This window comes from Ursus maritimus, unplaced genomic scaffold (assembly GCF_017311325.1).
Source record: "Ursus maritimus isolate PB19 unplaced genomic scaffold, ASM1731132v1 scaffold_32, whole genome shotgun sequence".
Lineage (NCBI taxonomy): Eukaryota > Metazoa > Chordata > Mammalia > Carnivora > Ursidae > Ursus > Ursus maritimus.
The window spans coordinates 8,811,875-8,837,936 of NW_024425786.1; the positions used below are offsets into that span (position 1 = coordinate 8,811,875).

A 26,062-nucleotide genomic window follows, 5' to 3' on the forward strand; every position below is an offset into this window, starting at 1 on the left:
CTCCTCTTTTTTTTTTTTTTTTTTGGTACTAAGTCTGCAGCACATCTCAGTTGGCACTGGTCACCTTTCAGGGGTTCCATAGCCACACGTGGCTGGTAGCTGCCTCACTAGCGAGCACAGGTTTCAAGCCTTCCCTCCTGGGCTGAGGCCACCAGGCGACCTCTTTATTGCTGTGTCCTAGTGCCTGGCACATAATGAGGCCCAGTGATCTGCCATATGTGAGCTGCGGTAATCTGTCCTCTGAGCCTCCAAGGGACTGTTGTGAAGGTTAAATAAAATGATGTATTAGGTACCCTGCCTGTTCGGTGACTGTGGTTGTTCTTGCTTCCTCAAAGTCAACTCAAGGGCAGCAGGCCCAAGTTTGCTTCCTGTCTTCCTGTTAAGAGCTCTTCTCTAAAATTACAAAGCGCAGGCTTGGATTACAGAGCTGGCAGGGGCCTTGGGGTCAGGCTCTGGGGCAATAGACAAGAAAGCGGGAACGAACCTTTAATCCACGCCCTTGTTTTCTCGGTCCCTTAGACAGCTCGAGGCCCCGCCCACCCGCCCTGACGGGCGCCGGGCGGAACTACAGCCCCCATGATGCAGCGGGAGTCCCGAGGCTTACGTCATGGGCTTGGGACGCCCCGGCGGTGAACTATCCCGCTTGAGACGCTTCTCCGGGCGCTGAGCCTACAGACCCACTGACCCGTAAGGAGTGGCAGGGTCTAACCGCCTGAGTTCGGAGTCCATCGACTGACCAGGGCCAGGGCGGCGAACGTGCGGCGGCTAGTGACGTGCGAGTCCTCCCTCCTCCCCCCCCACTCTCTCGGGGTGGCGCCGTCTGGTGACGTTGGGGGCATGATGGCCGCCGCGAGGCCGGGAAGGTGAAGGTGAGAGGGCGAGCGCGCCGGAGGGGTGGAGACCCGCCCGGCCCAACCCTGTGAGTCCTGAGCAGCCGGGCGGGGACTGGTGGGACGCTGGAACCCCGGGGGCTGTGGATCCGGGCAGGCGGGCGCCCCACGCCCCGGCCTCGTTGTGGGGCCCTCCGCGGCCCTGCGAGCAGGGGGCGGGACGCGGGTATCGGGACTGGGGGTGGGGTTCTTGAGGTTCCTCGTCTCCCCCGCCTTTCCATCCTTTGCGGCCACTTAGCACCCCAGCCCTTTCGCCATTTCGTATCCAGTCTTCTGTATATGCCAGCATTTACTCAGCACGTAAGTGCCCAAGTTCACCACCATAGCGCCCTGCCCTCTCCCACTTTGGGCACTTACTGCACTCCTGTGCTGTCACCTACTTCTTGTTTGATTTCTCACCTGAAGGTAAGCCCCTTGAGGGCAGGTACTGTTTTACCCATCCCTAACTGTAGCGCCTAGCAACACGCAGGAGGACACAGAACGTGCCTAATAATTAGCTATTTGGATACCTGAAGCCAAAACTGCCCGTCCTCTGTATGTAATCCTTCATTGCCCTGTTCCTTTCATTTCTATCTTTCTTTTCTCCTCCCAGAAAGGCCTCTTGATTGTCACCCTTCCCACCAGCAATGGTGGAGTAAGGCAGCTCCAGGAAGTTAAAAACAAGTGTGCTTTGGAGTCAAAGGGAGGTGGTATCACAGTTTCTAGCTTGGCCACTTAACTAGCAGTCTCTAAATCTTTTAAGTATTTCAAGCTTCTGTTCGCCCCATAGAATTGAAAATTAAGTGAGCTATTTTACAGCATCTACATAGCCTTTCAATAAGTTCTACTTATTCCTCAACCCCACTATCCCATCTCTAGTCCTGAGTTCCACAGTCCTCAAGCCCAGTCTTTGGTCTCCTACCTCCTGTCCTCTCACTTCTCTGGACGTGCCTTTAGCAGGCTCCTGTGTCTCACCAGCATGTGGCTGACCACATGTTTGTGCATACCCAGGATTGTCCCCACCTGTGTATTGTGTTTTTCTCCAGGGCACTTCCCTCACGTACCATCCTAGTGCAGGCAATGACTAAGCTTCCCTCAGGGATGAGTTTGTTTGGCTTTAAAATGGATTAAACATGTTTTGTGCACCTTTTTTTTTTTTTTTTTAATTTGCTGCTTGTTGACATGTTCCTTTTCCTTTCCAATAAGTCGGAATTGGTGGAGTCGACACAGTAGCCAACCTCAATCTGAGAGACAGGACAGAGGAGAACTCAGATTCTTTTCATCTTTTTGACTCCAGCCATGCCCATGATGCCCAGCCTGTGAAGGTCTCTCACCATCCAAAAAGTAAGTGGTGGTTGTGACATCTGGCACCCTGGATCTGGGTTAAATGGCAAGGCGTGTGCTGTGCTGGCCATCCAGTGGCACGTGTCTTGGATGGGGTCGTCTTTGCACAGAGCTGGAGTTTTCCAATCTGTGTTGAAAAAAAAAAACAAACAACTGTATGTCCTTTCTACTTCCATGGAGGATTTCACTGGTGGCAGAGAGAGCCTGTTTACAGATTGAAAGTTTAGAAAGTGGCTGGAATCTTTGGGCTCCCTGAAGAATTAGTCTCTATCTGTCTCCCTTGTTCTCTGCTATGCTGGCTCCTCCCTCCCCCTCTCTGCTCAGCAGAGACTGGCTCCTTATCACAGCTCTTCTGAGAGTCTCCTCTGCTCCCTTTACCCTGTATACTCTTTTGTTTCAATTTCTCAGCTTCTCCTCTGTTCCAGTTGTGCCAGCAGACGATCCGTGGACCTATTTTATTTTCCCTGCTAGGAGTTGCTGTGCATAAAACTGGGTAAGGAGGTGGTGTGGATTCAGGGACTGTGCTTGGGATCCAAACACACCATGCAGTGAATTTTGTTACTGCTGTTCCCACATGCAAGATGCCTAATACTCCTCAACTAATAGCCTAGTTAGAGGCCAAGCATTTTTTCAGTTTAGAACAGGGTTTGGTTCTGGTCTCAGGCTAATACCTGTTAATACTGTGCCCCTAGCACTGTCTTGGGGTGGGAGAGGGAGAGTGCCAGGATGAATGAGGCTTTCCCCAAAGTATGTTCCTCAGGATTTTAAAAACTGTTACATAGAAGAAGAGTTTCTTTAGATAATTTGTGAAATGCTGCATTAAATACGGTTAAGCTAGTGTCTTTGTAACAGGCCTTCCTTTCCAAAGTCTTTGCTTTGGTCATGTGCTCTGATGGAGGCAGACCATGGTATATAGTGTTTTATAAATTTTTTCTACTATGGAACCCTGTTTATCTGGAGCGTTGGGTGTACTATATTTCTGTGGACCGCACTTTGGGAAATGCTTCTGTAAACTATCCGAAACCCTGACTTGAAGAGCACTTTGTGGCTGTCACAACAGCTTGAAGCATGCCATGTAATGTACAGCCGATAGTAGAGCTACTCTAACCCAGCTGTGCCTGGGGGACTGGCCCCACATGCTTGCGGTAAGCCCTGCAGTGAAGTAGGGACTATCAGGGCTTCCCAGGGGAGGAACAGGAACCCAGCTGCTTCCTACCACCCTGTAAGGGTAGGAATCCATCAGGCAAAGCCCCAAGGTAGTAGGGGCCCTGTCTTGGCTTGTGTGTGTGTATTATGCAACTTTGGTCCATTGGTGCACATATGTATGTCCGGCTTTGCTCTTTGAAGGATCAGATCCTGGAATCTGAAAGGTTTGTTCAACTGTCTTGGTTCCCTGAGCTCCAAACACTAGAAACAGATGATTTGCCAGAAGCTGCTTTTTAAGAAAAAAGTAGATTTGGGTATTCCAGGGATGGAAGGGTAAGAAGGCACTCCCATTAAGGGGCATTTACTAACTCATCCAGTTTCTCACAGTCATGGAGGAGGAAAGTAGAAATGGAAATAGGTCATGACTCTATCAGACTGTCTTTCTGGAAGCTCGTTGACGAGGAGTCAGTGTGGTTAAAAAAACAAAAGTCTGGTCAGGTTGCATGTCCTCTTTGGAGATGCCAAGGAAGGCTTGACAGAGGGGGTCACGCTAGAGTTGGGTCTAGAAGGACAGTAGGAATGTGCCAGATGGGTGAAGCAGCAACACAAACACGGAACCTCAGCTTGGGAGTTCACCAAGCTGGAGCAATCAGATGGTTCGGATGGGTTGAACGTAGGATCCATGGGAAAGGTTTGGGGTATGCCGCTGCAGGCCGGGGAATGGTGAGAGCGGGTCAGTTCCTGGACTGGTGCAACTCCGAGCAGATTCTTATAACCTTGAACCACTAAGCTTTGACTAACGTGCCTTTGAATCTTACACTTACTGAACACTAACACTTTTGGTTTCATATCCTTTGGGCTTGTCAGCAATGAACCAGAACTCAAAAGCACATGCTTCTAGACCCCCCCTGATCTCAAGGAACTTTCTGCCTGCAAGCAAGTCACTTCTGGGGCTGGGCATTGCTGATCCTCAGCCCTGAACAGACCTGTTCCCTGGATTGCCCATGGCAGTGGCGGGGAGCCCTGGGTGTGTTGGTGGAGCTGTCTCTTCCCTTCCCTGGAGGTGTTTGAGGGGAAAGTCATTTGATCTTGCTGCTTTATAACACATAAAACTACCTTTAAGTTTGTACTGTGTCCTCTTGAGTCTTCTCAGTCTGCGTGGCATCACACTTGTCATACACATGAAGAATTCAAGGCTCTGAGGTTAAGTAACCTGCCCAAGTTTGTGCGGCCCAGAAAGAGTACGATTTGAACCCAGCTCTGATTCCAGAATCTCATCTACCAGCTGTATCATGCCCCATCTCAGACCCCTTCTCTTCTCCTTTTGATGCTTTCCTCTTTTTGCACTCATTCCCTGTTTCTCTGAGAGCCTTACCTGCTGGGCCACGTGAATCCTGATTTGGTGCTTTGGAGGAGCCAGTGGTGTTTTCTTCCCAGTTTCCCTTCTCAGTTCTTTTGCCTCAGCAGTCCTTGACACGCGACCTCTGTGCTAAGAAAATCTCACAGTTGTGGTTTACTGAGGAGGGAGGTAGAAATGGACATACAGTTACTTGTGTCTCTTGTCTCCCTAGAAATCAGTAACAGAGTAATTTGTAGGTTTAAGTGAGACATGTGGGTCGATACTTCCCTGTGTGTGTGTCTGCCCACTCTTTGGGATGATTAGATCCTAAGAGCCAATTTTCAGTTGTTTTGCACTTTGTCTAGGTGTTCTTTCTGCTGCTCAGGGACATGTTCAGTACCCTTTGGCACCGTTGGGAAGTTTCTTGTGTGTGTTCACTCATGAGCCTCCTCATTTCCCAGAGGCGGTGAGCGCTGCATGCCAGCTCGGGCGAAGAGCTGGCGGTGCTGTGATGAGGGCGGCTGGGGAGGGAGTGGCCCACAAGAATCTGCAGGGTGTCGGAGCCGTAGCACCAGGCACACGCAGCTGGGCACACTCCCCCTTATCCTTGGAGGGGCCTTTTTCCTTTGACATCCAGGATCCGAGGGCTGTGCAGGGGAAGTAGCTCCGTGCATGGTGGGAACTCGGGAGCAGTGTGCTTGTGGGACCAGAGATTCCCAGCCACATCCGGGTGCCGCCTTCTCTGGTCTGTCTGCCTCTCTGGGCTTTGACCAAAGATCTAGGACTTTGGAGTTAAGCTTCACAGTCCCTAACATATTATTACGACTTGAAAAATACAGGCTATAAAAATGTGTGTATGATGGAGGGCAAGAGAGCTGCCTACCCAAAAACAGACCGCTGAGAAACAGGTGTTCATAGTGCTTATCACAGAATGGTGGGGTTATGGATTTTTCCTTCGGTTTCCACATTTTTTACAGTGCACACATTTATAATGAAAGAGACCAATAAGTGTTTCTAAGTAGATAGAAGTAAACCTCTGTCACTTGAGCATCACCCTTTTCCACTCCTGACCACCACCAAAAATAAAAACAAAAAAACCTGTTAGGAATTACGGCATTGTGACCTGGACAGCAGCGTGGCCGGGGGTGGGGGGGTGGGTGGGTCATGGACCTTGAGCATCACTTCGCTTTCACTGCTTTCAGTATTCAGTGCTTTTTCTCAGGTGGGTGATGTGTAGGAAAGAAGTGAGATTTCCGTCACACTTTTCTGCCTAAGGCTGAGAGGAGGGCTTCTCATATGTCCTTTCACGATCCCTGCCTGACTCTCTGAGGTGGGGTGGGCAGGGCCTGTCATCGGTCAATAAGTGAGGATCAGCCAGCCCAAGGCTTCAACTCAGGGCCTTGGCTCCAACTCAGTGCCCACACCATGTCACAGGGAAACTGCCACATGTCCTCAGCCCTCCCTTCGTCCTCTTGAGGACACTGGTCTTCTCTTGCAGTGTCTGATCTAGTCCTGGAGGGCCCGTGCTCTTGATGGCCCCCAGAGCTAGCCCCAGACCCCCGACTGTGCCCTGTCATGGCCCTAGCAGAACGTCTGAGCTAGCAGAACGTCCGAGCATTCCCAGGTTACTCACCTTGTTTTCTCTTGCAGCGCGATGTCCCTGCTTTTCTCTCGGTGCAACTCCATTGTCACAGTCAAGAAGGACAAGAGACACATGGCTGAGGTGAATGCTTCCCCACTCAAGCACTTTGTCACTGCCAAGAAGAAGATCAATGGCATTTTTGAGCAGCTGGGGGCCTACATCCAGGAGAGTGCCACTTTCCTTGAAGGTGAGACAGGGCCTGCTGAGCTGGGCCCACTCCTCTGTCAGCTTCCGTATTTAGGTGGGAGGATTTGGGGGTGGGGAGGTAGAGCCTGGCTGTTGGGGAGCTCATGCCCAGATAGGTTGTCACCTTCAGCAGTCTTCTGCTCTTGGAATCAATGTGGAATTGGGCTCCAAGGAGATGGGGCCAGGAAAACAAGGGACCTATCATTTAGGAATTCTGCGTATTCTGTGTCATTGAATCATGAGGGGTCAGTGAATCTTACCCCCGTGTAGAAGACAACCAGACTGAGGTTTTGAGAATTGCTCAGTACCTTTAAGTGACACAGCAGGGCTGTTCCAGGTGTCTCTAAATCCGAAGCCCAGGTGTTTTCTTTGGCCTGGTTCTGGCCGCCATTTATACCAGGCCCTGTGTGGGTATGGGTTGTCCCTGACCAGGGTGTTCTTTCTCTGATATTTATAGTCAACGGGATTATGGATAGGAAACTTGCGTCACTGGCACCTTTCCCACTAGTTACTAATTTGAGCCTCGCCTCTGGTCCCTGCCCGATCAGCAGAGGAGGAAGGGTTCCCAGGGCCCCACTCAGTCAGTTGCCAACCCCAGCCTCTGGCTTTCTCAGCCCCCCCCTCTAGAAGGCACACATTGGCTCCCATGTCTGGGATTGTCAGCAAAGACCCAGTAGCTGAGTCTTCCCTGCCTTGGTTTCCTTGTTTGTGAAAGAGGTGGTCAGGCAAGACCAGGGCTTTTTTTTAAATTCTGGTCTGCAAAACTCTCGATGTTCAGTGGAAGTGCCCCAGGGACACACTTCACCTTCTGCTTTCCACTAGAGAGGCCTGGCTTCTGGTTGGTTGGTTTACGTGACAGGCTGCTTCTTAAGGCTCCTTTTATAGAAAGGGAATATTTCCAGTACTGTGGTCTGAATGTTTGTATCACCCTGCCAAATTCACATGTTGGAATCCTAAGACCAAATGTGATGGGGTTAGGAGGTGGGGCCTTTGGGAGGTAATGAGGTCGTGATGGGGTAGTGCTCATGAATGAGATTAGCGCCCTTATAAAAGAGACCCCACAGAGCTCCCTAGCCCCCTTGCCACAAGAGGATAAGTGAGAAGTCTGATGGGAGAGGGCCCTCACCCGACTGGGCTAGCACCCTGCTGTGAGACTTGCAGCCGCCGGAACTGGGAGCAGTACATTTCTGGTTGAACGGGCCAGCCAGTCTTTGGTATTTCATTGGAGTAGCCTGAGCAAACAAAGACTGAGAGTGGACTTTCTGTGCCCTACCCGAGTGAGGTGCTTGATGCAGAAGAAGGCATTCCCTACATATTTGTTGATTTAAAAATCTGAATTCTAAAGTTACAAGATTGGCAGTTGAAATTATTCCATCGTTACCCGTTTATTTGGCAGTAGCTCGGGTGCACCTGGCACTGTGCGTGCAGAGATGGGGTGGACCAGCCACTCCTCCCAGAGCCCAGGCTGACCATTGGTGATGCTCTGAGCCACTTCCTTAGGTGGTGCTGTGGAGGGACACGTACTTAATGAAGGTGTTTATGTGCTGGCTTTAGGAATGGGCGGCTTGATTCCTTTTGTTGTGAGACTGTTGGTGGGCTGGAGGGGAAAGAGCTGGAGTGCTCCTGAGATGTGTTTGGGACTGCCCTGGCTTGGGGAGTGTATGGTGGCTGCCTTGGGACTGGACTCTAAAGACTTGTCAGTCCACTGACAAGTCTCTTTTATTTTTTATTTTATTTTTTTAATAAAAATTTTATCCATTTGAGGTAGGGCGAGAGGAGCGGGGAGAGAGAGCATGGGGGGGAAGGGGCAGAGGGAGAAGCAGGCTCCCCGCTGAGCAGGGAGCCCAATGTGGGACTCTGTCCCAGGACTCTGGGATCATGACTGAGCCAGGCAGGCACCTCTGGCTGTTTCTTTTAAATATGGTCACGTGCTTGAGAGCCCAGCTTCCTTCCAGGTGCATTCCAGAGGCCACGCCCATGTGCCCTTATGAGGGAGGAATGGTGATAGGTCTGAGGCTGGGGTGACCAGTGGACCTGGGAGGGCTTGTTGGTTTGGCCGCTTCCTTGCATGGCATCATGTCGTCAGCCCAGTGGTTCACAAGTGTCTTAGTCTGCCTGGGCTGCCATGACAGAAATATCAGACACTAGGTAGCTTACAAGCAACAGAAACTGGTTGTCACAGTTCTGGAGGCTGGAAAGTCCAAAGTTCGGGCACCAGCAGATTCGGTGTTCTGTGAGGGCGGGCTTCCTGGACTGGTCTTTTCTCTGGCACATCCCTGGTAACAGAGTGGCAGAAGGAGTTAGCTAGCTGTTTGGGTCTCTGATACCGATGCCAGTCCCAGTCATGAGGGCTGCATGCATCGTGACCCATCCCACGGTGGGGGCATAAACATTCAGTCCATTGGCAGCGAGCGTGTGCCGAGGGGCCAGACATCCCTGTACTTGGGCCGGCCTTCCTGGCGCAAGTACCAGGTGGGATGGGGCAGCATCTTGCTCCGTTGCTCCCATCATTTGTTGTCCATCTGCCTGTCAAGGCCACTGGAGGAAAGCAGCGAGGTGATCCCAGTACCTGTTGGCTTAGCAAACACTGTGCACCTGCCGAGTGCTGGGACCCGACAGTTCAGCTCTCACGCGGGAGGTGATGCGGGTGAGCTCGGCAGTTACACCATGGTGAGGTGAGCGCTAAGGTCGGAGAAGTTCAGGGTGCTTTGGAAGCACAAACAGGGGACCTGACTCTGGTTGGGGGAGGCGGGGAAGGCTTCTGGGGGCTGTGCAGTCCATGCACTCAAGGCTAAGTGGGAAGGAGCCAGAGCACTCCAAGGCAGCACATGCGTGCAGGGAGGGGTTGGGGTGCACTGAGCAAAGCCCAGAGTCGTGGGGAAGCAGCGTGGTGCGGGTGGGGACGTGGTGAGGTGCCGTGTGAGATGGGGCTGGCAAGAGGCCCGGGTGGAGCAGGGAGGATCAGGAAGGGCCTTGTGAAGGTCCGCGGGGTCCCATTCCTGGTTCTGCCATTTACTGAGTGTGTGGCAGGGAAAGGACAAGGACTGAGTGAGATCGTGTTTGGAAGGCGGATCAGAACGGTGACTGGTAGGTAGTGAAAACCGTGTGTGTTAAGTGAAACACAGAAGTGATGGCCATAAACATTCGAGTGTTTGCTTTCTGTTAGTTCGTTCATTTTTTTAAAAATTTTATTTATTAGAAAGAGTGCAAGAATGAGCAAGGGGGGGGCAGAGGGAGCGGCAAATGCAGGCACCCCACTGAGCAGGGAGCCCTGCATGGGGCTCAGTCCCAGGACTCAGGGATCACAACCCAAGCTGAAGGCAGACGCTTAACCGACTGAGCCACCCAGGCGCCCCTGAATTTTGTTCATTTAATCCTTGCCACAGTCGTAGGAGGTAGGCACTGCTGTTCTCTTTAAGATCAGGAGACTGACACTCTGGAAGGTTCGTTTGCCTGAGGTCACAAAGCTGGGAAGAGGGGAGCAGCAGTACTTGCCTTGCACTGGAACCCAGGCAGCCTTGCTTCCCAGCCTTGTTCTGAACTGCTGGGCCGCAGTCCCACGGCAGGATCCGGCCTTGGGCAGGCGGTGGCAGGGAGCCACGGTGGTGGACTCTGTCCCCCACAGGCGTTTGACCGTGGAGCTGCCCTGACCGTGCGGTGACTCGTTTTCAATCTCTGCCTCCAGACACTCACAGGAACGCGGAGCTGGACCCGGTTACGACAGAAGAGCAGGTTCTGGACGTCAAAGGCTACCTGTCCAAAGTGAGGGGCATCAGCGAGGTGCTGGCCCGGCGGCACATGAAAGTAGCTTTCTTTGGCCGGTGAGTCTGTGAAGCCCTCACGTGTTCTTCCTGAACAGGAGGGAGGGGGGCACTCATGCGGTCTCCCCGTCTGGGGTGGGAAGCAGCCGGCATGCCTCAGAGCGTATGGCTCTCCTCCTCCTCTTTCAGTTCTTAACTGTGGTAAAATACACATCACAGAAAGTTCACGATCGTAATCACGGTTAAGTGTATACGGTCCTGCAGCGCTTAGTACGTTCACGTTGTCACGCGACCATCACCACCACCCATCTCTAGAACGTCTTCGTCTTGCAAAACTGAACTCTGTCCCCGTTAAACGCTAACTCCTTGTTCTCCTCCCCAACCCCCCACCCCCGTCCCGGCCCCTGGCAGCCACCATTCTGCTTTCTGTCTATGAATTTGACTCTTCTGGGGACCTCGAGTAAGTGGACTCATACAGTATTTGTCCTTTTGTGACTGCCTCGTTCCCTGCGCATCACGTCCTCAAGGCTCATCATGGCATGCCTCAGGATGTCCTTGCTTTTTAGGGCTGAGTGATACTCCATTGGGTGTATAGACCGTGTCTTGGTTATCCATTCATCCATAATGGACACTTGGGTTGCTTTTACTTTTTGGCTATTGTGAATCATGGTACATGAACGTGGGTGTACAAATCTCTGTTCGAGTCCTTACTTGCAGTTCTTCTGAGTATATGCACAGAAGCAGATTGCCTAGACCATATGGTAATTCTATTTGTAACTTTTTGAGGAACCACCATATTGTCCGTAGCGACTGCCCCATTTCACATCTCTACCGGGAGTGCACAGGGGTTCTAGTTTCTCCATATCCTCTTAACACTTGTTTTCTCTTTCTTTGATAATAGGCATCCTGATAGGTGTAAGGTGGGATCTCACTGGGGCTTGGTTTGCATTTCCCTATTAATTAGTGATACTGAGATCTTTTCTTGTGCTTATTGGCCATTTGTGTATCTTCTTTGGAGAAATGTCTGTTCAAGTCCTTTGCCCGTTTTAGATTGGGTTGCTTGTGGGTTTTGTGTTGAGTTGTAGGAGTTCTGTATATATTTCCGGATATGAACCTTACCAGGTGTGTGATTTGTAAATATTTTCTCCCATTCCGTGGGTTGCCTTTATACTCTGTTGACTGTGTCCTTTGCTGCGCAGAAATGTTTCATTTTGATGTCCCATTTACTGATTTTTACTTTTGTGCCTATACTTTTGGTGTCATATCCAAGAATTTGCCAAATCCAATGTCATGAGGATTTTCTTCTGTTTTCTTCCAAGAGTCTTACAGGTTTAGCCATCAGATGTCCTTGTTACGCTTTGAGGTCTAGTAGGTACTAGAGGTCTGGAGTGTTTCCCGCACCCCTGAGCAGTGCTGCAGCTCTCAGCAGACCCTGGGTATCGTGCAGGTGGAACTCAGCTCTGACATGGTCTACCCGGAGGGAGCATCAGTTCCTGTAGGTTAAGAGCCCGGTCCCACAAGACTGGCCTCCTTTCAGATGCTGTTGGGAAACCTGGGCTTCTGCCCCACTGGTGGTAGAACGGACCTTCCCGTGACTCCTCCTCAAGCTTGATTAATTTGTTAGAGCAGCTCACAGAGCTGGGGACACATTGACTTACGTTTACTGGTTTGCTCTGAAGGATACAGAACAACCCGGTGAAGAGGTACATAGGGTGAGGTCCAGAAGCACCACCCTCCACGCGTGTGGATGCCCTCATCAGCCCTGACACTCATCAGACCTCCTTGTTCAAGACTTTTCACGGAGTTGAATCCACAGCCCATTTTCCCTGAAGTAGGTGGGTGGGGCTGAAAGTTCCAGTCCTCTCATCATTTGGTCTTTCTGGTGACCAGCCCATTTTGAGACTATCTAAGGACCCCACCCTGCATCCCCTCATCAGCATAGACAGGTGTGCTCAAAAGGGGCTCCTGTGAATGACAAAAGACATTCCTTCCCATCACTTAGGAAATTCCAAGGATTTTAGGAGCTCAGTGCCAGGAACTGGGAGTAAAAAACAAATACGTTCTTCATTTTATCACAGTACCTTTAAAAAAGTTAAAATCTAATACAGGGAAAAGGCACCTGGACAGGTCGATGCTATACACACAGCAGTCAAGGCGGAGTCCTGCTCCTAATGACCCGTGAGGGGGAGGGGATGAGAGCGAGAGGGAATCTTTTTTTTTTTTTTTTTTTTAATTTTATTTATTTGACAGAGAGACAGCCAGCGAGAGAGGGAACACAAGCAGGGGGAGTGGGAGAGGAAGAAGCAGGCTCCTAGCAGAGGAGCCTGATGTGGGGCTCGATCCCATAACGCCGGGATCACGCCCTGAGCCGAAGACAGACGCTTAACCACTGTGCCACCCAGACGCCCCAACGAGAGGGAATCTTAAGCAGGCTCCACGCCCAGTGCAGAGCCTGACCCGGGGCTCAATCTTCATGTCTTGAGCTGGAACCAAGAGTCTGTGCTTCACGGACTGAGCCAGCCAGGTGCCCCTAGCCAAGAGGATTTTAAAGGGCTAGGGGTGGTTCATCAGTGAGAAGGTACAGGGGCCTCTAGCATTTCCTGATTCTCGGTAGATACAGTGGTGCCTGTTTATAGCTTTCATTGTTCAAGGGTTGTGCAAGAGGTCTAATTCCTGTTCTGTGACGTGTCAGGGCTTTCTGTTCTTCTAGAAAGGAATGTAAGGGTTTATGGATCTACACGGAGCGTTAGTAAATCAGTCACATGGACTTAAGAACCTCTGTTAAAGGTCACCGTGCTAGTTATGAGGATCGGGATGGCCCCAGCCTCAGGTGTGGCCCTCTATTCCTGGGGGCTGTCATTTCTTCATCCTAATCTCAGAGATCAGGCCCTCACCTCACTGGAATCTAGAAGAGGGGTGTGCTGGGCAAGAGCGCTCCAGTCATCTCCCCAGTGGTGACAGTTATCAGGGGACTGAAGGTGGGGCTTCACGGGTGAGGAGGAGCGTGATGGGAGAAGAGCAGCAAAGGGGCCTTTTGTGGAAAGCCAGGGACATTGGGGTCATTCAGCTGAGGTCACTTAGATTGAGGAAGACTGTCCCGGGGGTGAGCCCCTGGTTTCCAGTAGAAGCAGAGGGGGTTATCCCTCGGAGGTAGACAGGTAGTCTCCTTGGTGATGCTGAGGGGCTGCCAGTCAGCGGCGGGTGGGCTCAAGGACCCTTAAGTGTCTGCTCGCGGGTAGGCTTGCTGTGATGAACCGGGAGCACATCATGGGCACAGGCCAGAGGCGTTTGTCCATCCGTCCTCACGAACACGGAGCGTCCACTCTGCCTGTCGGGGTACCGGTGCCCCCGAGGAGAATGAGACTGGGCTTCTGGGCCGGCAGCCTCACTGTGGGAGCTGAAGTGCAGGTGTGGGGAGCTTCGCTGAGGGCCGGTCTCCCCGCACAGGACGAGCAACGGGAAGAGCACGGTGATCAATGCCATGCTCTGGGACAAAGTCCTGCCCTCTGGGATCGGCCACACCACCAACTGCTTCCTGCGGGTCGAGGGCACGGATGGTCACGAGGCCTTCCTCCTCACAGAGGGCTCGGAGGAGAAGCGGAGCGTCAAGGTGAGGGTGCTTTGGCGGGGACCGCACCAGCTGGAGCCGGCAGGCTCGGCCGGTGGCCCTGCGTGTGCTCGCGGCTTTAGAGCTTAGACCAACCAGGGCATCCCTTGTGAGCGGGCTGTCAGCACCTCAAGGGAGAGGGCAGTGCCCCCGCGGAGGGAGATGGGAAGCCCTGTTGGCGCTGAGCCGTTGAGGAGATGCCACAGCTTCGGGGAGAGTCGGGAGGCAGGAGGCTCCAGTTCCTTGTGGAATGCCAAGCAGGCCAGCCGGCCTCTCTCTGCCGTGAAGCGCGCCTGTGCCTCGTTTCCCGCACTGGCTGGGTGATTCTGAATCAACAGCTAGCGGCTTGTCTGTGTTTGTTTTTCTGAGAACCATTTGTGTTCCTGTTTGGGGCCAGACGCTGCTTTTGGTTCATAAAGAACTCATCGGTGCAGAATAACCGCAGCTTTAGGACAGCATCCAAGGAAGCAGCTTAAAGGGGAGTGAAGAATAGTGGTTTCTTACTGGCAGCTCCGTGCTCTTGGCTTTTCTGTGTGAAATGAAAGAAGAGGGGGTAGCAGGGCAGGCCACAGCATTGGGCCGCCACGCTGTGCGTGCCAAGCAGCACGGGCCGCCTGCTGCCTGGCAACTCTTCCTCAGCCCTGGCCTTTCTTTCTTTCCCTCCTCCCCCGTCAGACTGTGAACCAGCTGGCCCATGCCCTTCACCAGGACGAGCAGCTGCATGCTGGCAGCCTGGTGAGTGTGATGTGGCCCAACTCCAAGTGTCCGCTTCTGAAGGATGACCTCGTGCTGATGGACAGGTGAGAGGGGAAGAGCCTCCCTCGGAGGTCCAAACTGGGCAGTCCCCCAGTTTCTGGTTCTACATCATCCGGGCCAGGGTCCCCTGGGGCCTGTCATTGCTCTGCTTAAGTAGACCACCTTTCAGACTGGCTCAGCCAAACCCTCCTGTCTCCTGGATTTCCCAGGGGCTGGTTACTATATCCATTGGTGTCAGTGGCCTGGAGAGGTCCCAGTGATGGTCTGTAAAGAGGGATGGGGGGATGCCCAAAAGTTAAGGAGTGTCTCAGCCTCGACCCAATGTTGGTGCATGTATTAGGGGTGGGAGCTGGTGGTGGTGGGATCCATGTGGTGTTTTATGTTTCTTGAAGGAACACTTTGGGGACAGGTTATAACTATCTTCGGAAGTATGTGCGGCACTTTAGTGGTTATGGGACTCGCGCATAAAATTTTACCTTAGTTATCTCCAAAGTGAAATTACAGATCGTTATTTTTATAAAAGTGGCACAAGGATGGAACAAAACACACCATCTCAATCAAGAAGAGTATGAAATGAAAAGTGAACCTCCCTCTGATAAAGGCCAGGCCCCCTTTCCCTCAGATCGAGAACTTCTTCCTCCTTTGCCTGGCTGCCTCCGGTCAAAGCATGAAGAGTAGGGCCCCTACTCTGTGTGCCTGTGTGCCTGATGTAGTTTGCCCCTTGCCCCTGTCACCTCTAGCCCTGGCATTGACGTCACCACAGAGCTGGACAGCTGGATTGACAAGTTTTGCCTGGACGCTGATGTGTTTGTGCTGGTGGCCAACTCAGAGTCCACGCTGATGCAGACGGTAGCCCCTCTTCCCCCTCTTCCTGTGCCCCTCGAACCCAGCTGAGCGGGAGGGGGTTGTGCGCTGACAGGGCCTTGCCGACACAGCCGCTCTTATACTGAGGTCTTTCCCCCATCAGGAGAAACAGTTCTTCCACAAGGTGAGTGAGCGCCTGTCCCGCCCGAACATCTTCATCCTGAACAACCGCTGGGATGCGTCTGCTTCAGAGCCTGAGTACATGGAAGAGGTGGGTGGCTCTTTATTCATCAGTTTGGGGAGTGCCACCCTGTGTGTCTACCCAGGGCCTCTTCGTGGGGTCCTGGGCCACATCAGGCCTCTGTGACAGAATTCATCACCGGATGGGGTCCCTGGGTGGCTCAGTCGTTAAGTGTCTGCCGTCAGCTCAGGGCGTGATCCCAGAGTCCTGGGATCGAGCCCCACATCAGGCTCTTCCGCTAGGAGCCTGCTTCTTCCTCTCCCACTCCCCCTGCTTGTGTTCCCTCTCTCGCTGGCTGTCTCTCTCTCTGTCGAATAAATAAATAAAATCTTAAAAAAAAAAAGGATTCATCACCAGAGGTTTCCAAAGTATTCCTCTGAGGGCTCTGAGAGCACTCTTTCCAGGTCCCCCGTTCTGTTCCCCCGCTCCCTCTACTCTGCAGAGGCCACCGTTCAGGTCTGAAGAGCGTCCCCACAGCATCAGCTGCGCCCTTGTTTGAGGCCAGTGCTTGCTTCAGTTCATAAAGAATTAATCATTTTAGAGCAGGCTCAGCTTTCGGAAGCCATCCAGGAAAGAAGCTTAAAGGAGGACCGGAGAGGAATTGACCCTCACTCACGATTCCTAATTCTTTGCTTGTTCTGCATGAAAGGAAAGGAAAGAGAAAGGAGTAGTGGATTGGTAACATGGGATGGCGAGGCACGAAGCCGGCAGGCTGACGCCGGGCGGTGTGACCGGGAGGCCCCTCGCCTGTGAGGTGGATGTAACAGAGTTGTTGAAAGGAAGAAATCTAACATTGAGGAAAGCACCTGGCAGTAGAACCCTAAGATTTCAGAGCTAGACGAGATTTTCCGGTCACTCATTTTATAAACGATTTGTATTTTGGCTCCCTCATTCCTTTCCTTTTGGGGCACCAAAGTGAAACACTGTGCTGGTTCTAATGAGAGGCAGTTTGGGGCATGTTTAAGCTTTTTTTTTTTAATTAAAATTAAAAAAAAAAAATTTTAGTGCACGAGTCGGGGGAAGGGCAGAGGGAGAGGGAGAATCCCAAGCAGACTCCATGCTGAATGCGGAGCCTGACGCAGGGCTTGATCTCAGGACCCTGAGATCATGAGCTGAGCTGAAATCCAGAGTTGGATGCTTAACCGACTGAGCCACCCAGGCGTTCCACATGTTTAAGCATTTCTGCTTGTATGTGCATAAAACAGCTGTGGCAACCTATACCCCAAGAAACCCCCATTGTGTTGGTTTTGGGGAGATCGGTGGCTGGAGAACAGGGATGGTGGGAGATGAGTTCGTGTGTGTGTGTGTGTGCGTGTTTGCACCTTTGGGATACTGAACCATGTGACTTTATTATATGACCTGTTCTTGAGAAGAGAGGCAGTTGGGGCTGTGGGCTCCATCAGGAGGGGCCCACCGGCACCCCACCGGTCACACCCATCTGCTTGGGCTTCAGGTGCGGCGGCAGCACATGGAACGTTGTACCAGCTTCCTGGTGGATGAGCTGGACGTGGTGGATCGAGGCCAGGCTGGAGACCGCATCTTCTTCGTGTCTGCCAAGGAGGTGCTCAATGCCAGGATCCAGAAGGCCCAGGGCATGCCTGAAGGAGGTGACGATGGAACAGACTTCTTCCTTTTCCCTGATGTTTGAGACAGTTGGTTTATGCTAAGTCAGCTGGTAGAAGATAGTTCTAAGAATGAGATGCTAAGAAGAGCCATGAGTGAGAAGCTCTTCGCTTCTCTGCCGGTGTTTTAAGCCCAGTGCCCGGTCAGATTGGCTTTGGGGGATTTCACCGTTTTCCTCTGCTGCGCAGTTATTTCCCAACTCACGTGGTGCAATTCTCCTAGGGGGCGCTCTTGCAGAAGGCTTTCAAGTGAGGATGTTTGAGTTTCAGAATTTTGAAAGGAGATTTGAGGTGAGCCCTTTGATTCCAGTATGTGGTTGTTCTGTGCCTTTCTAACACCCACCAGCCATGTCCCTGGCAGTGAATGCCAGAGCCTGGCCCGTGGCTGGTGGACCCTAGTGGCCTCTGCCTCGCTCAGCACCTCTTGTCTGTTCTAGGAGTGCATCTCCCAGTCTGCAGTGAAGACCAAATTTGAGCAGCACACAGTCCGCGCCAAGCAGATTGCAGAAGCCGTTCGTCTCATCATGGATTCCCTGCACATTGCGGCACAGGAGCAGCGGTAAGAACCCAAGACCGCGTGCCCGCAGAGGGCAGTGCTGGGAAATGATCACCTCCACCTGCCCCCACAGACGTGGTGGCAGAACTGAGTCTCTGGGCTGCCACGAGGCCCAGTTAGATCCACGTGGAGTAGCCTGGTGAGGACGGCCGTTGGGTATCTGGTTGTCCTCTGTGGTCTGTATGGTGGTCCCCTGAAATGCGGCCCCACAAGCCCATGTTGGAGGCCTTGGCCTAGTACCACACTGAGCACTGCAGTGTTTCTCAGAGCTTGAAGCAGGACATTTTTAACTTTTTTTTAAGATTTTATTTTATTTTAAGTAATCTCTACACCCAATGTGGGGCTTGAACTCATAACCCCGAGAATAAGAGTTGCATGTTCCACCAACTGAGCCTGCCAAGCACCCCCCCAGGGTATTTTTCTTCTTCTTCTTCTTCTTTTTAATATTTATTTGTTTGGGTGGGGAGGGGCAGACTTCCGGCAGAGGGCAGAGCCTAACTTGGGGCTCAATCTCAGGACCCAGAGACCATGACCTGAGCTGAAATCTAGAGTCAGACGCTCAACCGACTGAGCCACCCAGGCATCCTGCCCAGGACACGTTTTTTAAAAACGACGTTTTTTTTTGTAGAAATTTACACGTAGGAAAATACAGAGAATAATATAAAAACATCTTGCTTCCTTCGGCATTTGCTTTACGGTATCTTAAAGTTGAAATAAAACAAAAAACCCCATTAAGTACCCTTTGATTCTTCAGTCCCTGACCCGCTGTCATCCTACCCGTTCCTCAGATGCAGCCACACCCATGACTTTGGTGTGTAGCTGTCATCCATTTAAAAAGTACCTTCGCATAGATCCTGAAGAATCTGTAATGTTGCTTTGTCTGTGCCTTAAATACGGACGCGTGGTAGCGGGACTGTCCGTGTCAGTGCACCTTGTCTGTCTTTCTGCTCAGCCCTGGTTTTGCCCCCTACCCTGTCGATAACTTCGGGTTGGAGTTTGTGACTATAAACTGCCATAGACTATTCCCTTGGGGATATAGCTCCCCTTCCCGTGGATTTTTTTAAGTGACTATTTATTTAAGTGATCTCTGTCCCCAGCGTGGGGCTCGAACGCACAACCCTGAGATCAGGCATGGGACGCCCCCCCAACTGAGCCAGGCGCCCCTCCTGTGGGCTGATTTTTAGGGTGCGTTATTTTCCTGGTGCAAACCCTGCTGCAGGGGACACCGGTTCGCGTGTCCCCTTGTGCACAGTTGGGAGAATCTGGGAGGTGGCGCTGTTCCGTCTCGGGTGTGTGTGCGTTTTCAGTTTGCCCTGTTTTCCTTTGCCGCTCTCTGAAGCATCTGAACGTGCCCCCAGTCCCACCGGAAGCGTGTTGCTGGGACTCGGCTCTCCCCGGCCTCGGCAGCACTTGAGACTTGCTGATTTTTGTCAGGCCTCGGCCTGCCTAGAGTAGAACCTGTTTAATAGCGTCGGCCCGGTGACTAGTGAGGCTGAGCTTCTATTTCGTCTGCGAATGGGCAGAACTTGTCCTAAGCCCCCTGACAGCGCCTCTTCCGAGGTGGCGGACCTAAGAGCACGTGGCTGGCATCTGGGAGGGGGGAAAGCATGTCTCCAGGCGTGCGCGTGAGACTGCGGGGCCGCTGCTGGAGCACACGCAAGCTTCCCGGCATCCCCTTGCTTCTTCGCTGGCCTGTGCAGGGACCCACTCTTGAAACCAGCGTGCGCTCTTTCAGGGTTTACTGCCTGGAAACGCGGGAAGAGCGACAGGAGCGGCTGAGGTTTATTGACAAGCAGCTGGAGCTCCTGGCGCAGGACTACAAGCTTCGGATTAAGCAGATCACGGAGGAGGTCGAGAGGCAGGTAAGGAGCGGGGAGGAAGCACTCCGGGGAGATCTGGACCCCAAGTGGCATCCGGAGTGCTGGGAAGGTGAAAGAGTGCACGTCCTCATCCTGGGGGTTTCTCAGCCGTCCAAAGGAAGTTGTGGCCCTGACTTAAGTGCACAGTACCCACCCCCCTACCCCCCTGGGACTCCCTGGTCTGCTCTGTGACCCTGGGCCAGTCCCCGTCCTCCTGGCCTCCCCTCCACATCTCCGATGAGCGTTCGCTCGCCCGCCTGTAACATCACTTCTCCCTCAGAAGCTTTCCTGCTTAAGTGAGCTGAGGAGCCTGCTGGCTCGCAGGGGAGCTTGTGCGGTCTGTGAGAGACGCTGCAGGATGGAGCTGTGCTCGCCCTCCGTGCCTCACGGTGTGCCTCGTTGTCCCGCAGGTGTCCACCGCGATGGCGGAAGAGATCAGGCGCCTCTCCGTGCTGGTGGACGAATACCAGATGGATTTCCACCCTTCCCCAGTGGTTCTCAAGGTCTACAAGAACGTGAGTCGTCAAGCGGCAGGTGTTCTGCACTCACCTCCGTCCCTTTTGGCTACGGTGGACTCGTAGCCCCGCAGGACAGTGATTCAGCCCCTGCTGGTCTGGGTCCGGGCCCCTCAGCGTGGGGGACAGGACCCAGGCTTCACTCAGCATTCCGCAGTCACCTGCGGGTACGGGCTGACCAGCCTCAGGTTTTTCCCTCCCCGGAAGGCTCCCGACAGTCGTGCTGCCTCTGCTGCTCTTCACCTCTCCCTTCTGCTTGCAGGAGCTGCACCGCCACATAGAGGAGGGACTGGGCCGGAACATGTCCGACCGCTGCTCCACCGCCATCACCAGCTCCCTGCAGACCATGCAGCAGGACATGATAGGTCAGTGCTGCGGACGGCTTTGCGCTGCCCGGAGGTCCGCTTTGGAGGCCCGTCCGCAGAAATAACGGCCTTTCCTCGTCTGTCCCCTTTGATGCTGAGTTAGTTCCAGACCCTCAGGTTCTTGGGGGCTGTTGTGCTTTCATTGCACACACGCTCCAGGAGCCGTCTTGGGTGACCCCATGGGACCGTCCCAGGCTGAGGGCCTGGGCTGTCCTGAGAGTCACACGGGGCATAAAGGTCAGTAGGTCTAGGGCCTCGGTGCACAGAGCCCTGGGGAGCGCTGTCCTGTCTGTCTGAGGGAGGCACTTGCAGCCCTATGGGCCCGCTCCTGCCAGGAACCGTCAGCAGCCTCGGCGGTGGCCGGAGTGGCCTCCGTTCCAAGGCTGGGCACTGGTGTGGCACTGGGCCGAGCTGATGGGCCTTCTCATTTCTGCTCCCTACAGATGGTTTGAAACCCCTCCTTCCTGCGTCCGTGCGGAGTCAGATAGACATGCTGGTCCCTCGGCAGTGCTTCTCCCTCAGCTATGACCTGAACTGTGACAAGCTGTGTGCTGACTTCCAGGAGGACATCGAGTTCCATTTTTCTCTCGGGTGGACCATGCTGGTGAATAGGTTCTTGGGCCCTAAGAACAGCCGCCGGGCCTTGATGGGCTACAATGACCAGGCAAGCAGCGTCCCTCCCCCTCGGGCCTCACTGGAGGCCCGTCTGCACCTGCCTGCAGACACAGGGCTGGTTCGGACAGGGCTTTCCTGTGGTAACGGCCGTGGCGCCTCTGCTGCCCCACAGCGCGCTGCGGTTCCAGGTTTTACCGCAGATCAGTCAGGTCTTAGCCTAAGCACCGATGGTTGTGAAATTGAAAATGTGAGCTGAAGTTTTTTCTCTAATATATGTTTTTTTGTGTTTTTTTTTTTTAGATTTTATTTATTCATTTGACAGAGATAGAGACAGCCAGCAAGAGAGGGAACACAGGCAGGGGGAGTGGGAGAGGAAGAAGCAGGCTCCCAGCGGAGGAGCCTGATGGGGGGGCTTGATCCCAGGACTCCGGGATCATGCCCTGAGCCGAAGGCAGATGCTTAACGACTGAGCCACCCAGGCACCCCTTTCTCTAATATGTGTTAAAATAAGTGTGTGACTATTAAATATAGAAGATTTAAGTGTGCCCATGTGGCACCATTTCCCAATTCAGATTTTAAACCATTCCTGTCCATACCACTTGAATTATCGTGTGTACTGTTCCCGGTGCCCATCCCACACTTGGCGGGAAGGCCAGTGCTCACATTTTGTGGGGTCCCCCAGGGCTGCCCTTGGGGTGGCATGTCTGTTACGAAGGCTAAATTCTTCCTGGCTGCATGCAAAGCTTACTTGGTTTTTTTTCCTTTTGGAAACCGCAGAGCCACGCTGCGTCGCTGTTCCCAGCCTCCAGGCCCTGAGGCTCACCAAGCGTTCTGTTGAATGAGAGACTTGCAACACCCTTCTTACCCTCTTGGTTGTTTCTCTTCAGGTGCAGCGCCCTGTCCCTCTGACGCCAGCCAACCCCAGCATGCCCCCACTGCCGCAGGGCTCCCTCACCCAAGAAGAGCTCATGGTTTCCATGGTCACCGGCCTAGCCTCCCTGACGTCCAGGACCTCCATGGGCATTCTCGTTGTTGGAGGCGTGGTCAGTGACAAGCCCTGCCCGGGAAGGCTGGGGGCAGGCGGGCGGGGGCTGAGGGGCACAGTCCTGATGGGGGTCCCTGTGTTGGCCCTGTGCGTCACAGTGGGCACGGCGGTGGTTTCATGGCCACCAGCGACTGTTCACAGTGGTCTCATGGGGAACTGTGCACAGCCTGAGCCTAAGCTTCAGTGTGTTTTCCTTGACTTCTTTAAGTCTCATTCCACTAACAACGAGGTTTAGACAACACCAGTCCTGTCTTAGAGAGGAGGAACGTCTCATTGGCTTGCCAAAGACAGAGTTAGGATCAGAACTCTGATCTCAAGGCCATGTTTGTCCCCGATGGAGCCCATGCTATATGATGGGCAGGGAAGAGACCTGAGAAATGGACAAAGCTGGGTTCTAGATAGGTGGGTGTGGCCAGGAGCTTCTCATAGGTGAGGAAGCCGAGAGCAAAACCTGCAAGGGTTTAAGACAAAAGAGCCCAGGCCGAGCCTTGAACCCTTGTCTGTCTATCTCCTGGTTTTTTTGCCCTTCCTTTCCACCCCAAGGCCTGAGATCACAGGCTGCCTTCTTGATAGCTGGGGTGCTCCCCACATCCTGACCCAAGACAAGCTGCAGCCAGAATAGGTAATATGTTGAGTTTTCCTAACAATGCAGCCTTGCTTTCTCGGCCATGGTCTTCTGAGCTATACGGGCGTCACACATGTGACGGTAACAAAACTGCCAGGAGTCGTACTCAGAGTCGTACTCGGCGTGGAGGGCTGGGAGGGCACAGATTGAGGCCCCTTGCCATCCCTCTCTGCAGTTGGTGTGTGCTGTGCTGCTTTATTCATAGACGATGACCTGGCAGAGGGTCACTAGCTCAGACGCTGATACTTGATGGTCATGTGACCCTCTGAAATACCCCTTTTTTCTCCCGAACAACCCTGTGAGTTGATTGGAGGCCATTATGCCTCTATTGGGAAGAATGAGTGTAAAGAAACTTGCCCAAGTGGCAGGCAGGCAGGCAGCACTGAAGCCTTGATTTCTGGCTCCATGACCAGTGCTCTTTGACCATAACCACACCGCCTTGAACCACAGTATTACAACAGACCCACGGAAGCCACCCACCGAGGAACGAAATGCAGAATTCTACTTGTCAGTGCCACTGGAGGGGACTGTCACGTTAGAGCATGCCCATGTCATCTTGAAGAATTCTGAGTGTCTGGGTCTATGCTTCTGGTCTAACACCACCTTCCCTACGCCCTGTCCCCCCCCCCAACCTTCTTTGCACGAGTTACGTCACATGGCCAACACTAAGTGACCCTTGTTTCTGAACTGGGACCCTTGGGCAAGTCCGGGCGGTGACAGCCGAGAGGGTGGGCAGTGGGATGGCAGAGAGTCTGCTGCGGCTCATCACTGTGCCTCTGCAGGTGTGGAAGGCTGTGGGCTGGCGGCTCATCGCCCTGTCTTTTGGGCTCTATGGCCTCCTGTATGTCTACGAGCGTCTGACCTGGACCACCAAGGCCAAGGAGAGGGCCTTCAAGCGCCAGTTTGTAGAGTACGCCAGCGAGAAGCTGCAGCTCATCATCAGCTATACCGGCTCCAACTGCAGCCACCAAGTCCAGCAGTGAGTGGCCCGCCCGCGCCGAGGGGCCACTGCCGGCTCCTGTGGTTCAGGACTTCCTCTAGCTTCCCTTTGGCCCTGGCCTGGAAACCACTGGGTCCTGAGCACCGTCTGCCGGTGGCCTTCAGTTGTGCAGTGTCGGCTTTGAGACCAGGGACGGGGAGAGGGGTCTTTCCAGGGACACCTTATGTCCTGGACTGGGACCAAGTAGGCCTCTGTTCCCTTAAGGAAGGAGGTTATGGGAAGACAAGGGACGTTATTTGTAGCTTTTATTAAAGGTTGCCCTGAAGGGCTTGGTTTATACGCAGGGCTTTAAAATGCTAAGCCATAGGTCTGTCTTTCTGGCATTGCTTTGGGCAGCCGGGGCTGGCTGGCTGGCCTGGCTGCTGGATGGGGGTGCTGGCCTGCCTGCCTTACATTGCTGCGTGGCAGGCCCCTTGCTAGGCACTTGGCACCTAATTTTTCATTTTCTCTGTGAACCTTTGAAGTAGACGTTTTTTTTGGCATCTTTTCTTTCCAAATGGGGAAACTGAGACTGGAAGAGTCGTCCCTTTCCCCTGCCACTGGGTGATTAGCAGCAGAGCTGGCATCTGAATCGTGGCCTGTCGTGCCCCAGCCAGGGTGCTCCTGGCTTTCTCCCTGTGGTGATGCTGAGTGGGGGGTGGCTGTGACGTCCACGGTCTCGGCGGGGGGCGGGGAGGATTCCGCCACACTGGGGTGGCGCAGGGCAGAGCTGCCAACGGCTGACACACGGACTGCCCTGCGCTCGGTGGGATTTAGCCAGCGACGGTGTTCTGCAGAACAGCCTCGCGGCCCAGTCGATCCTGACTCTCTCCCCCGCCCAGGGAGCTGTCTGGGACCTTTGCTCATCTGTGCCAGCAAGTCGATGTCACCCGGGAGAACCTGGAGCAGGAAATTGCCGCCATGAACAAGAAAATTGAGGTTCTCAATTCACTTCAGAGCAAAGCCAAACTGCTCAGGTGAGGTCGGCGGGGGTGGCCAGAGGAGGTGGGCTCCGGTGCGTGGCCCAGGCGCTGTGGGCGCGTCTGCGTCTTGTGCATGGACGCGAACCTCGCGTGTCTGTGAGAGGTTAGATGGCACGCCGCTGGAGGTTCGAGACATAGGGTCTCCGCCCTTCAGACGCTTGCAGTCGGGACTGTGGTGGCAGTGGAGGAACCGAGCCGTATGGTTCCGTGAAGTCTAGCTCACGGGCCCCTCCTCCTTAGCCGCACATGGCTGGCATCCCTCCAGGCTCGTGTGACCCATGTCCTTTTTCTTTTTTTAAAGATTTCATTTATTTATTTGACAGAGAGAGACAGCCAGTGAGAGAGAGAACACAAGCAGGGGGAGTGGGAGAGGAAGAAGCAGGCTCCCAGCGGAGGAGCCTGATGTGGGGCTCGATCCCAGAACGCTGGGATCATGCCCTGAGCCAAAGGCAGACACTTAACGACTGAGCCACCCAGGCGCCCCCCGTGTCCTTTTTCTAAAAGGGAAAATTGGGGCCTCCAGAAGTTAAGTACATTTGTCTGGGGCCCCATAGGAGATGGTCAGGCCACGAGTAGAAGATTCCAGGCATGCGCCGTCCCAACGGTCTGTGACAGTCTGCACGTCGATTATCTTTCATTGTCTACTGTGTGCTGGGGACTCGGGGCTAGACCTGCCAGACGCTTTACTCCATTTCTCTCTAAGCTCGGGGAAGGGGGTAGGTCAGCATTTTTACCCACAGGAGAGCTGGGTAGGCAGCTGGTGACTGGCAGGGCCCACGCTGGCACCCAGACCCAGGTGGGGTCCCTGTTGAAAGAGCTTCTGTCCGTGCTTTGCTGGAGAGATGCCTCTGAGGAGCAGGAGGCCTGGGTTCTGGCCCCGGCGCTCGTGTTCGGGCCGGTCACGGAGCTTTCTCCGTGTTTTCATTTGTAAAACGGAGCAGAATTTCACGACGGAGCCACAGAGCTGAACCGAAAAGTGCTGTGCAAAGGTCCTCGGCCCGCTCAGCCCAAGATAACATCAGCACACGGGTACCCTGTGCTTCCTGCCCCCGCTGGTGACGTCAGCGCCAGCCCCCTTGGCGACTAGTGGACTTTCCCTCCCTGACGGTGCAGATGTGCCCTCCCCGCCCACCAGCCTGGCTCAGGCCTTCTCTAGGGACACATGGGATGTCTCACGGAGGTGGTGGTGGGGGCGTGTGTGGT

At 53.6% G+C, this 26,062-nt stretch overlaps 1 protein-coding gene across 4 annotated transcripts in view; it reads left to right on the plus strand.

The window, feature by feature from the left end:
* Window positions 1-21: 21 nt before the first annotated feature.
* Window positions 22-26,062, plus strand: part of MFN2 (mitofusin 2) — a 28,487-nt gene continuing 2,446 nt past the window's right edge. The window contains exons 1-18 of one of the 4 annotated variants that reach the window (XM_008694714.2): window positions 22-919; window positions 2,076-2,213; window positions 6,349-6,527; window positions 10,212-10,347; window positions 13,735-13,897; window positions 14,570-14,694; window positions 15,391-15,499; window positions 15,618-15,725; window positions 17,149-17,302; window positions 17,541-17,608; window positions 17,755-17,876; window positions 19,609-19,735; window positions 20,143-20,247; window positions 20,510-20,612; window positions 21,056-21,276; window positions 22,115-22,270; window positions 23,680-23,876; window positions 24,719-24,853. In XM_008694714.2, the coding sequence (XP_008692936.1) occupies window positions 6,353-6,527; window positions 10,212-10,347; window positions 13,735-13,897; window positions 14,570-14,694; window positions 15,391-15,499; window positions 15,618-15,725; window positions 17,149-17,302; window positions 17,541-17,608; window positions 17,755-17,876; window positions 19,609-19,735; window positions 20,143-20,247; window positions 20,510-20,612; window positions 21,056-21,276; window positions 22,115-22,270; window positions 23,680-23,876; window positions 24,719-24,853 (2,204 nt within the window). In that variant the 5' untranslated portion in view covers window positions 22-919; window positions 2,076-2,213; window positions 6,349-6,352. Of the gene's footprint in view, window positions 920-939; window positions 1,191-2,075; window positions 2,214-6,348; window positions 6,528-10,211; window positions 10,348-11,989; window positions 12,119-13,734; window positions 13,898-14,569; window positions 14,695-15,390; window positions 15,500-15,617; window positions 15,726-17,148; window positions 17,303-17,540; window positions 17,609-17,754; window positions 17,877-19,608; window positions 19,736-20,142; window positions 20,248-20,509; window positions 20,613-21,055; window positions 21,277-22,114; window positions 22,271-23,679; window positions 23,877-24,718; window positions 24,854-26,062 lie in introns of those variants that run through there. The other 3 variants (XM_008694715.2, XM_008694716.2, XM_040645786.1) reach the window with 3 other exon arrangements.